General features: G+C 40.3%; 1 protein-coding gene across 1 annotated transcript in view; it reads right to left on the bottom strand.

Moving 5' to 3' along the window:
• Window positions 1-6,692, bottom strand: part of LOC124954077 (lachesin-like) — a 50,740-nt gene extending 44,048 nt beyond the window's left edge. The window contains 1 exon segment of the mRNA XM_047506425.1: window positions 5,560-6,692. Coding sequence (XP_047362381.1) covers window positions 5,560-5,755 — 196 coding nt within the window. The 5' untranslated portion in view covers window positions 5,756-6,692.
• Window positions 6,693-13,887: the final 7,195 nt, after the last annotated feature.

Raw genomic sequence — 13,887 nt, 5'->3', positions numbered from 1 at the left:
ATAGGAAGGCAGCGAAACGTTGCAGGGAGAAAACGTGCGAACACCTCGGGCGAAACATCACGTTCGACCTCACATCGAACCGGAAAATTGTACGGCGCGCGAAACAGACTCGGACCAATTTTTTTTCCTTTTTTCTCTATCTCTCGGTCCCTCTCTTTTTTTCCCTTTCTACCCTTTTCCTCCCACCTTCCACCCCTCCCCCCCCTTTCCACCCTTTTACTCTCTTTTCCTCTTTTTTTATCCCACCACGTCCCGAATATATCCTACGCGTTTCATATACGGTTACCACTGCGAAACGAAAATATATGCGATCACGAGCCTCCTCTATGTTTGTTCGCTGCAAAAACAAAACGAAATTTTCGCGAGAACGTAGAAAAATTGCAATCGAGATTTTTGCAGCGCTTTGATCGGCAAAATTTTTATCGGTTTCTCTATTTCCGTTGTGTGTCCGATATATATGTATATACATATACACACATATATATATATATATATATAAAGATGACGCGTTGAAAAGACTATAAAAAAAAAAAGAGAAAAAAAGAGAAAAGAAAGAAACGAAATCTTACGAAACAAAAGACAGATACGACGTGTGAAGCAATAAGAACGTAACAGAGAGAAAGAGTATAAAAGGCAATTTCGAACGACAGCATCGAAATATTTCATTACAATATTAGATAGTTTTCCAATTCTCCAAAGAAGAGTACATGTTCTAATATTATTGATCTCGTGGACGTTTAAAATAGATTCGCGCACTTTCAATAGGGTCTTTTCTTGTCATTGTCTTGTGTGGAAAGCAGCTCGAAAAATTCTATTCTTGTGATTCTTAATAAATTTCGTTTACCTTTCATTTTATGATTGTTTTTTTAGCACGATTTTTACGGTAAAAAAAGAAAAAGGATTTTTCTCGGATTTTGGCTGAACGGATCGACGAAAGAGATCGACGATTACATGTACAGCATTAGTTCGAATTAAAACTTTTGATATTTCAGTAGATAGTCGAAAGAACAGAAAAGAAGTGAAGGGAATAGAAAAAGTGGACACACACGTGTGCGCGAGTTTAATTCATAAGCCTGTAATCGTCCGAGTTCAGCTAACGAGTCTATTCTCTCGAGCAGTCTCTAAAGGTAAAACTTCCATTGAAATCTGAAATTATCGCCGTCGCGATGTCAACATTTTTGCCCGGCAAATCGAGATAATTAAACGCGAAAAGCACCTAACGGCGTAACGAGTCCATTAAAAATGGCATGCTATCGCAATAACAAGTTTTTCTTTCGCCCATTTTAAAAAATATTCGGTAATACCGATTGGACGGGTGAAAGATCTTGAGGTCGATAAATATATAAAAATATGTGATTCTATACGACCTAGAATAAAAAAGAAGAATAATAGGAGAAAAAGAAAGAGATAAAAAAGATTGAAAAAAACGAACGAGATAATTCAGACTGATAAATATATGGATAAATAACGTCTTATTGTTCGTTTGAAAAATAGTAACGATTTCGTTGATCGTGCATGAACGATAACCGCATTAAGTTTTTACGATAATAAAAAATAGAGCTCGCGTGTATGCCAACGTGTCAAGTAATTAATACGATGATCGATCGAGTTCGTGTGTCGGCCTGAACGAAGTAGCGCGTTCTTCTCGCAAAACGTTATTTTCGTCCTAAGCTTTTTGCGAATTGGCCGCGTGCGTGAACGGATTATACGTGCCGCTGAAAGTAAAAGGATTCATTAATTGATCAACGAGAGGATGGTTAATTATAGTCAACCAGACGTATTCGCCCTTAGAAACTAAGTTGTATTTGGTAAATCAATTGGAAATCGATCGTTCGACAATTTCTATTAACATTAAATATTTCAAATTATTTCCTTTTTATGCGAAAGAAACTATACAAAATTGGGCCCGTTATGAGTATTGCCGGGATATAAACGAAACACGTCAGCCATGATTAAATGAAAGACCGATTAATTGAAAGACAAATATGCCGAAACATCGATTATTACAAACAACGCCTGTGGGCTTTAATACCTCTAACGGGCAACGAGCCCGTAAGTTCATTGGGGAAGATTCATTATTTCGAAGGATCACATAATAAGCGAAAATCATTGCAATTATTATTTAATCATTACGGGCAATATGTAGTTTTATTCGTATTTCCCTTCATGTTGTTCATAGATTATATCCCGTCATTGCACTCTATTAAATGTATCTTACTCGTATTATTAGGGAATAACGATAAATATATTATAATATCGTTACATTGAGATATGAAATAATTTTTCAAATTATTTCTTTCGATCGACGTTCGATTTCTCGCACGTATCTAAGGCACACTATTGAGATTAAATTTATCTTCCTCGAGCGTCGACGATCGTCAATGATCCTTTCGGAAACGATCGCTCTCTCGGCTCTTGGTATAGCTGCTAGGGGTGAACGAAAGATGACAGTTTTGCGATAGGATCCGACGTGCCGGAAAAAGACAACTTTACCTTCGAAACGGTACCTTCTCTACGAGACTCGTCATTCGTTTTTAACAGACCGATCCCGTATACATTGGATAGGACTATGATAAACTTTAAATCAACAACACAAATTGTCGTTATAGAATGTACATTAATAGTTATATAATAGTTATTATACTCTACAAATTATTTTTAATTTTATCGTCCAATCGACTATTTCGATTAACAAAGGCAACGAATAATTAACAATTTTCAGAGGGATTTTAATGAAACGTTCGTTTAAATCATAATCTCGAGTTAAGTTTTTTTCGAATCTTACAAGACGTCCGAATGATCGAGAGGAAGCAAAAGGCGAATAAAACGATTTAAACTTTGCCTGATATACCACTCGAACGTTCCTTCTCGTCGATTCGTCCGCACTTCGGTTAAACGAATCGACGTCGAGAAAGTACGTACGGTTCGCGTCATTAGCGCGTACACTAACTCCCATTAATTCTTTCATTCGGCAAAAAGGTGATCGATCGTTCTTCCCGTCCAGGATGGTAAAGAGAGCTAGGTACGTCAGAGAGAGAGAGAGAGGGGGGGGGGAGGGAGGCAAATAGGTAGAAAACAAATCGCTCTGTCAGCCGGTGTACTACGCGTTCTTCTAGCAAATCGCAAAATTCATACTCGACGTAGAAACTAGAAAGTTTTCTTAATAACGAATTCCAACGTCTGTTAGGCTGTCTCCACTGTGTAAGTAGGTCGCTTCGCATACGATCCGCCAGTTTGTATCTCCTTTACGATTGCCATTGTGTTGCTGCTTTCATCTCTGATCCTGTACTTTATTATTTTTGCTCGTTTCGATGAACGAAACCTCGTTGACAATTATAAACGAAGATCTCCCTTCTTTTTCTTTTCCATTGAATGTAAAAGAAAACTTTTTTAAACAAATATCTACTATTTCTAACGTATTAACGATAGCTTTTCTAATGATTCATCGTTATTCTGTTATATCACCAAGGTGGTTCAGGAAAAGGTATACATCGTGTAACGCGTGTATATGACACGTATGTATGTACATAGGTTCTCGCACTTGCGGAGAACAAGTACGAAACGTTGAAGCAGCCAAAGAAACGAGAGCCAAAGAAAAAAAATACAAAAAAAAAAAAAAAAGAATGAAAAAGAAAGGTAACGATCAGAGAGAAGGCGAATATGTGAAGATGCGTTTCTGTCATCTACGTTCGCGAAGCACGTATATATGTATATAGGTATGTAGATGCGTGCACGAGTATGTGCACGAAGCGAGAAAGAAAGAAGGAATGAAAGGAAGGGGCTCGTCGGATTGGCACTCGACTCTGGAAAATATAGTAAGCAACGCCACATGGCGCGTCTTGCTCTCTCCGGTAAAAAGTATACCAACGACGAAATCACTTTTTGCTGGTGAACTAAAGCGTCGAAGGGTTGAACGATCGCCACGGGGGACTCGAGTGCTTGGAATTCTTTTTCTCTATTTCTCTTTCCCCCTCCCGCCCTCCTCCTCCTCCATCTTCTTTCTCTCTATATCTTTTTCTTCGTTTTCCCTTTTTCTTCCCTATCTACGATAAATCTACGCTCGTCCTTACGATCGCTTAACGCTCTCCTGTGATAATTCTCCTCTGACGCGATCATTTCTATTTCGCGCGTTTCTCAAAATTTATTATACTATATATAAAAAAAAAATATATATATATATATATATATATATATATATATATATATATATAGATAGATACACATTCCAGGTCTCTGATATTTAGTCGACTCTTGTTTATTCGTGCGTCAACGACACTTTCTATCATGTAAAAAAGTAATACAATATTCAATGTTTAATTCTCGCTCAATCGAAGAGAACAGCACGTTTATATTATCTCACGGTTCGTTGATGACACGAAGGCTCGTACGCGCCAAGATTTAGCTGGTTTCACCGATGACGGGGTGACAGAAAAATAGTAAAACAGAGAGAGTCACCATCGAAAAACTATCAAATTTCGAGAGCATCGATAGACATTTACCAATGGTACGTCAAAAATTCATTTTCTATCTTTCAACTTGTCAATACACGTTTACCATATATTTCCCGATATTCGGGAAATAGAAAAGACTCCGTCTTTATATCTCATTGCAATCGTTATCAACAACATAAATGTGATTTGTCAACGCACGATCGTTTTTACGCGCTTTTAATTCTTTGAGCTAGCGCTCTACGTTTAATTCGTTCACTCGTTCGAAACTCAGACTTCCACTCGGTCGACGTAGCACACGTTATCCTATTCGCACAATGGGACTTTGATTATCCTACGTGAATTAGAGTGAACAAAAATTCTGCACCGTGGGCACTCTCTACGTGCATCATCGATGTGACTATTTTTTCGGAGAGGCTCAATCCTCCCAAGGAAAACTATAAGAGAATTTTAGCTCGTTGTCCATTCGCATCTTTTGAATCGAATTATTGGCTCGGATATTGGACGGAAGAATTTATATTCGTGCTTCGTATTTTTATCATCTTCGCACAAATCGATAGAATTAATTGAGATATATGTCGATATAAATGAGACAATTGTCAAGACAATTATGTCATTAATAATAAATAGATATGATATTTTAATTTAACATGACCTCTATATATTAGGTACTCGTGAAATTTTTTAATCAAATTTTTCTTTCGTCGAGAGAGATCACTCGAGAAACGGAGAAGCATCGAAAGAATATCTGATCTTAGATTGGATCCGTGAAATTCGATAAGTCGCGAACAAACGTCAAAATTGTTCGACGAGCTCTCGTCAAAGAGATGAAAAGGAATTCTCTCTCGCACGAATTACCAGGAACAAGGTAACTTTGCAGGTTCGCGAGTTCTTCTCTGTATCTATCTTATATAGCAAACTATTCCGACTATTTGAAGGTATAGTTCGAGATACTTTCTTTGGGGAAAGCTATCTCTACAACGAATCAAAGTACTCGATAATTTCCCGCTTATCCCGTTTATACGTAAAACGTAAGAGATAAGTAAACGTGGTCGAGAAGAAAGGAGGAAATTAGGATAATAAATACCGAGTAAATCGTAATCGTACGTACCTTGATGAAATGCCGTTTTGCCGGTAGAGACGTGCCCAACGGCAGGATAAGCGGCAACGACGGCGTGTCCAATGCCATCGACGCCGAGGAATGTGACGATAGCCGCGAGCACAAGGATCATCTGGACTGTCCTGTCACCTCTTGTTTCCTCCTCGACGTTACGAGCACCAACAGAACGACAAGTTTGCCCACTCATTCCTGAGTTCACACTCGAGACACTCGAGAACGATTCACCGATCGACGAATTGGAGGTAGGAGAAGGATCGTACGATCGAAAAATTGAGATTCGCGCGGATATGGAAAAGAAAGGAAGAAGGAGGGAGGAGAGGGAGGGAAAGGAGGAGGAGGAGGAGGAGGAGGAGGAGGAGGAGGAGGAGGAGGAGAGAGAGAGAGAGAGAAAGGAAGAAAGAGGAATTGGGAAGGAGACGACAGATTGAACGTTCTCTCTCTTACTTCCCCTCTTGCGTCCCGGATTAGCGCACCTGATGTCGCCTGGAGCGCCTTCTGCGTGCGTGGCACGTGCTCCGTGCAGCTCCCGGCCAAACGACTCCGCACATCTCCTTCGCCGCTTGTCTTCGACTACCTCCACGAGGAAGTACGTGGTTAACCTCACCGCGCTTGCCGCCTGAAGCTTCCCGCTTCTTTCGCTTTTGGTTTCTGCCTCCGGCGCCTCTATCCTTGCCTCTATCTTCTTTTATTCTCGGCGAGAGACAATCGACGAGTTTACGGAAAGGAAGCGAACGATGACACGAGGCAACGTGATAACCACGCGAAACGCTAGACCGAAGCGAGCCAACTCTAACCCAAGGTCACGAGCACACGATTATCAAAAACACGCTATTCCTCTCTCTCTTCCTCTTGTTTGTACGAGAGAGAGAAGAATCGTCCGGTTTGGTTCTATCTCGCGCGAATAAATATACGAGAACAAGCAGGATAGTTCGTTATAGGTTTTAGATCTCGCAGGACGACGACGACGACGACGACGACGACGACGAGAGAATTTCTCGGCCTCCACCTCCTCCTCCTCTCCTCTCCTCTCCTCTCCGCCACCACCACCACCGCGCACCACCTCCTCCTTCTCTCGAGGCCGGTCCTGGTCCCTCTGTCCCGGGCCGTAGACTGCTGCCTGCCTGCTCTTCAAAAGCCTCGGAGTACTGAGTACGCTCGGCAATCCTCCACCTCCGACTCCTCGGAGCACCGCCACCACCACCACCACCACTACCGCCAACCGCCGTCGATCTCTCCTACTCCAGCTAGCCAGCCAGCCAGCCAGCCAGCCAGCCAGCCTACCTACCTACCTACCTACCTACCTACCTACCTACCTACCTACCTACTACTACTACTACTATCATCATCCTCCTTCTCTCTACCTATGCGAGGACCACCCTCCGTTGCTCGACGCCGATAAACTTCGTACGGGTATCCCCTTCCTTCTCTCTCTCTCTCTCTCTCTCCCTCTCACCCCCCTCTCGCTCTTTCTTTCCACCTCGCACCCTTCTTCTTCCTCTCCTGCAGGTACAAGCCGTCGCACGGGGAAAACGTCTCTCTCGCGGCGCAAGCGCCAACGAAAGCCCGTGCCCTGATGCCCGGGCACTGCTGCTGCCACTGCTGCTACTGCCGGTGTTGTTGCTGCTGCTACTGCTGCTGCTGCTGCTGCTGCTGCTGCTGCTGCTGCTGCTATTGCTACTCCTGACTCCGCTCCTCTATCTCATCCTCTACCACCGTCGTTCCGGAGATCGACTCTCTTTCCTTCTTCTGTCTTGCTCCTTCAATCTTTCTTTCTTTCTTTTCTTTTTCTTTTTATCGATGATGTTCTCTCTCCTTCCTCTCGTTGTTCCTTTCCAAAAGTATCCCCTTCCTGTTTGCGACTATTCTCGCAAAATTTGACTCGCTATACTTTCGTATAGATCCATCGATTCTCCGGATTGTTGTCCCATCTGATAATCCGAGAAAGTCGATTGTGTAGGTATTTTATATGATGTCGACGATTAGACGCGAGAATACGTCTTCTTAATTGAAATGTAATTTTTTCTGTAGCTAGTAATTTCATTTTACTTTGCTATGCAGTATACGTGGATGTTGAACGTCGATGTATGATGTAGCGCGCGTGACGTATCAAAGACATTTTACGGCAAAGGATTAAAAGGGATAAGAGGACTTTTCGGTCTTTGCGTTTTCAGCGACACGGGGATCTAAAGAAGAGCTGTCAAGTTTTCTTCAAGCGTCGTGGTCAAAGGTCAAAGAAAGAGGAAAGCGATCGTCTGGAAATGACGGGAGCACGCGTATCTGGCAAAGTTCGCGGATACCAACGTCAACGTTGAAAGCCATTGGATCTCGACCTTGAGTTAGACCACGACGATCCGACGTTGCTCACCTTTTTCTCCCTCCTTCTTCTTTCTCCTTCGTGAAAGAAAAATAAATTGAGAAAGAGAAGGAAGGGGCGATATCGTAACGAGCTTCGTTATCGCTTTTCACCAAAATAAAAACAATTTTTCGTTCGAGCTCGCCATACGTCTGGATCGATAAGCTTGGACAACAAGCGGAAAAGAAGAAAATAAGAAGGAAATCGTGACCTTCGAGTAAAGGCAGACTTTTCGTTCGTCCAAACGATGTCGCTACTCAAATCAAACGCATTTTCGTTGCAATTATAATATATCTATATATAGTGTATCTTTCTTTTTCAGAACGCTCGGTAATATCCACCTAAAAATTCAACGAACTGTTACATTTGCGCGCTCACCTCAATGTACCGCCAGAAAGCACGATGTGAATAAACAAATAAATTCATTTTTAATGCCGATGAAAATTACATAGTAAATCTCGGCGCAACGAAATTCATGCGACATTTCCAACGAAATATTTCGGTGCATCAAATTTTGATTACACGGCTTTTAAAAAGAATAAACAGAGGGGAGGGGTGGAAAAAACACCAAGAAAAAAATCAATAACCGTAGGCGATCGTTAAGAATTATCTTGAAAATTGTGTTGTATAAGTACCTTAAGAAATTCTAACGAATTTCCAACGAGTACTTGAAAGTCCGTCGTACTCGCGTTGGGAAAATATTGAAATGCAGTTTAATCACTTTCAAACGTGTCATCGACTATCCAAATATGCGTATTTTAAGTCGACTCTTGGACGAATAAAAGAGCGTGTTGCTCTATCGTCGAAAATAGTAGCATTCGTAACTAGTTTTACAGATCGGACAGTAATATTAAACAATCGCTGACAAAACCTCGGCTTTCGAGGGGACACGAATGATTTGTAATTAATCTTTACGGCGTACGCGACCTTTCATCTTCCCCTCTTAATCACCTTCGCTTCCGAGAATCTCTTTCCTTTGTTTACAAACGCGATATCAAATTACGTATAGGTAAAGCCAATAGCGATTACAGTAAATATATCATCAAGGTCGGCAAATTCCAAAGAATTTTAAATAATAGATATCGTATATGTGACGAGATAATAGTCGGTCGTAGTAATACTCGTTGGAAAGGAGTTTCTAATAAAATCGATCGGATAATAGAAATTGTATCTTTATTACGTATCATCTGTCCGAAGTATAGTCCTTATGAAGCAATTAGCACGAGAGATCTACGCAGATCGGCGAAATCGATTTGAGAAGACACCGTACGAACGAGACGAAATTTAAAATGACGGAAATGATCGTCGGGGAATTACGAGGTACGATCAGTAGTCTCGTTAACGAGAGTAGACGTCTGCGATCAACTCGACCCGACCCACGTCACTGGGTGGGTCGTGAAACTACGGAGGGTAATGTGTAATCGACCTTGAACACTGAATAGAAACGTTGCACGTTCTCGAGAACGTTTAGTCGATCCATACTCGCGTTTCCATCGTGAGCTATAATGAGACTATGGGAAGGTTCGGACAAATTTTCTACAAAATATTACTTAAATAGATATACTTTTGTCTACATGCATGGGTACATATGATGAATAAAATTACGATCGAGTTATAGATTCATGCAATTCGAACATTTATGCAACGTCGAACGAAGAAACAGAAACGACGAGAGTTACGATGGGGAGGTGCTAGGAGGTATTTTTAAAGAATCGGAAAGCATTCGTGCATCTTGGACGACGGTAACGTCCAACGGAAACAGTTTAGAATGAGCGACGATCGACAAAGGAAAGGAGTCTCCCTTTAGCAAAAGTAGAAGCTCTAGCTTGGCTCGGTCTGTATCGAGGAAACAACTTGGAGAAGACGTTATTACCACCATGCATCTTTCGGGTCTCTTCTATCTTTCTATCTCTTTGCTTTTCTATCAGAGCTCGATTGATTTTCTTTCCTCGTAGATGACTCTTCTCCGAGGGAAGATCTTCAAGCTTTGGATTGGTTCGATAAACGAATCAAACCAAACAACACGAATTTCTTTCCTTGAGTTAACGACAGGAAGATTTAACACGAGAGTATCGATTTGATTCAATCAAATGTGCATCGCGAAGAGATGGTCATTTATGAGAAGATGGAATTATTATCAGAAAGATGGAAGGGGGAAGAGAAAAAAATAGAAATTCATTTCTGAAACATAGAGCAGAGTGCGCTTTTAATTCGTAAAACTCCTATGTGAAAGTAATAAATTAAACGCCGACTAATTAAGAGAAACGAGATGCACCGTAAGGTGTTCGTATCAAAAAGTTGAGAGAACAACTCCGATATTGGCTCGTATTAATTGAAAGCCGCGCCGGCTGAGATCTATCGGATAAGATAAATAGAAAATCGAAGTTCGAAGTAAGTTCGACGAGATGGAATAACTAAAATTACAGGAATTAACTTTGCTCCGTGGTATTGCATAACTTTCTCGTGGAGCTGCCTAAAGTGACGTTCGAAATATTTGCTAAGACGTGGGAAACGATCGAACGCGATGTCTGGTAATAATTTTTTTTCTTTTTTTTTTTTTTTTTTTTTTTTTTTAAGTTAAGCTCGCGTCAAAGAGGAAAGAGCATCGATGACGATTAATAATTAATTAATCAAGCTAAACGTAGGGCGATTAATTTACAACGGCGCTATGCCTTCTCGAAAGTTTTTAATAGTTGCGTATACACATAGGTTACCTTGTCAATCAATTTCCACCGAGGTGGAAGTTTGTGGAAATTTCTAATGATCGGCGTTAACGAGATCTGTTAACGTTAAAAGCATCCGTGCTTTTCGCGGCGGAAGACGAGAGAAAGGAATTAAGGACGTTGGAAGCGATTGTTTCGAAATTGAGACCAACTATTCCATCGTTAACGTTAGATCTCGCGAGGTGAAGTCTTTCCGCGGCTAACATCCTTTTGTCCTTTTAGAAAATTTCTAACGATTGAGCACGATTATCAACTGCACGGCCGAAACGTCGACGTTTTCAACGTGATAGTCCGCGAGCAAAAAAAGCGTACCTTCCTAAAATATTCTAAAATAAAGTATTACAATGTAACGGAAATAGTTTCGCATTCGGAAAGTTGCAATACTGTGAAATTCATTAGGAAGAGATTCAAGCGTACATAACTCATATGTACATGCGTGCAGGAAATTTCGACGGTAGCAAAAGTTCGTCGCTGCTTGCAACGTATTAACTAAACACACGCACGTATACGTGTTTGCTTTCTCGTTAGCCTGTCTAAAATAAATTTTCCATCCGTCGATTCGTACGAGAGACCGTAAAATTACTAAAATATCGATACTGGAATAAAGAAGAGGGAAGGGTGGAGGGGAAAAAATGCAAAAAAGAATAATAACTTTCAGTTCGTTTCGCGTGAACACGTTCCGTTAAGCGTTCGAGCGTGACGCACTGCGTGAATGACCATTACAAGGGGAATAATAATGATTATCGTTAGCAGCGTTACATATATAGAGGCATACTAATTAAAAACAAAATTCCTCCTCGTAGTCGAGGTTCGTGACGCTTTTAGCAACGATTTTGCAACCCCGATCAGTGTTTACCCATGCTAATTAGCGCGAGCGTCGTACAAATTCGTATAATATTTCGCGCATATAGGTAACAAATGAAACAGCAGCGAAGCGTGAAAGTAATTAATTGCTCGCATTAGCAACGCCAAGGAAAGGCCATTGATTAACCTATTGCGCGCGCCAAGCCTGATGTGTTAATTTCTAATAATTATTTCCGCGCGCTTAATGCGCTAACTCCTATCAATAAACCGATGTCCAACGTTTACGACTCACGTTAATGACGTTAAAACGCGCATCCCGGCTAGGCATGTAGATAGATAAACGTAATGGGCATGCATATCTACATGTATCTTTGCTATAATATCTTTCTCAAAGATTAGTTTTCGATTCGACGTCGATATTACCATCCTTTGTCATGGCGCGTATTACACTCCCTTATTTTTCTTCTCTCTAGGTACTTCTTTCTTTCTCTCTTTTTATTTTTTTCTCTTTTTGCGTTCGCCACCGCAACACCGACCTTTTCATAATCACCGTAATAAAATCACGGTGCTGCCGAGGTAGCTCGCTTTTATGACCCCTTTTAACGCGTCTCTAATTAATTCTTGATACACCACCAAGACCGACTCGCGATAATCGTATCCTACCGTTCCGAAGTTTATTTTGCGTTAAAAGGAAATAAAGGGAAGAGCCACGGAGTGCTTTATTATACATCACGAAGTTACTCTCAAGTTCAACTATCAAGCGTCGATTAATCGTTATACATATATACATATATACATATATATATATATATATGTATATATATATATATATATTTTTTTTTTCTTTCCCTAACGATAACGTTCGAAAAGGAGTTAATAGAAAGTTCGAAAAAGAGAAAAGGTATACAGGAACAAAAAAGAAAAAAAAAGAAAAAAAAAAGAAAAAAGGGAAACCTGTAAGAAACTTACGCCATTTGAAAAGCTACCCGTTCCTCTTCGAGTGGCTCAATTTCAGGATCGCCAAAGTTCATACTCGCTTCACTTTCGGAACAGCGTAACTTTTCAAAATACTTCGCAGAAAGAAGCTCGGTCTCTTTTCGAGGTATAGTTTCGTGTTCGTTCTTTTAAAAAATGTACGCTCGAACGATCTCAAATGGGAAAGCTCGTACCACATATTATTTATACCTATCTATAGCTGCTGGTAATTAGGAATATCGACACAGTACTATAGTAAAAATTTAAAATCTCGAGGTTGCAAGTACATAGAAAGGAAATATCAATGCATATTCGTTTGCTTCGTCAAAAAATATCGAGAATGTGTCAAGGATGTGGAGTGATTTAGTATCTCGTTCGTAAATCTCTTACTCGTCAGCCACTCGTAGATTAAAAGCTGTTCTCGTCGAGATCGATCGAAGACAACATCGACGCGTTTACAGTATCGATTTATACAGTGACCCCAAAAAAATGATCATTCTATTTTACAATCTCAAGGAACTTTTTGTCGAACGTATATAATGCGAACAGATCGAAAAGAATTAATGTATTCTGGGAGATTTTATTGTCCTTCGATCGCAAAGATGGGATTTTATTTGGTATACAGGCGTTAGTTTTGCTACGTAAACGAATCACTTGTGAAATAGTTTTTAAGAGAAATATGATGCCTTTAATGATGCCTTTAAAATGCATCTCTGTCATACGTAACGATCACGTACTTATTGTTAAGATAGTCCTCTTGAAAAGAGAATGGAAGACAAGTAAAAGTACGAAAGCAATTTTACGACATACGCACGTATCGCGAACATCTTCTTATATAAACTTCTTATATAAAAAGGTCTGATTAAAAATCTCTTTATTTGTAATATTCGATCTTTCCCATTCTCGAGACCGTACTCTTATATACTCTTACATTTTCGCAAGAAAATGTAGAAATGGTAGAACGCAAAGAGCCATTAATTGAAATATTCTTTTCCTCTTTGAAATCGGTATACTTTTCCGAAAGGGAATAAAAGGTCTGAGCATGTAAATGGAATGCAAATTCGTAGTATTATAATTCCAAGGTATAAGATGATATTGAATTGTAGTGAAATTTAGTACAAATCTTTGGTCGATCGAAAGAAAAAGAAAAAAAAAAAAGGAAGAAAAAGTCGTTCGAAGGTGCACGAACAAAACTTTCGTTCGGATAACGTCGAGAAGGAGAGGAATAAGGAAGGACGGAGAAAGGAAGATGGACGATTCATCTTCCTCCGACGATTTCTTATACGTACGAATTGAAACTAAACTCGCGAAACGAGTTCAGGAGCTCAGACGATTTGGAGAAGTTCATTAATTACTTGATTAATAATTTGTATAATGTCCACGCGAGCTCTGAAAGACGCGAAATCGAAATGAGGTTTACACAAGCACTCGTCTAGCTAGCTTCCACGGTCGTTCGACGTTCCG

Source organism: Vespa velutina, chromosome 14, assembly GCF_912470025.1.
Source record: "Vespa velutina chromosome 14, iVesVel2.1, whole genome shotgun sequence".
Classification (NCBI taxonomy): domain Eukaryota; kingdom Metazoa; phylum Arthropoda; class Insecta; order Hymenoptera; family Vespidae; genus Vespa; species Vespa velutina.
Note: the sequence above shows the minus strand (reverse complement) of the source record. Positions and strands in the feature narration are given on the sequence as shown.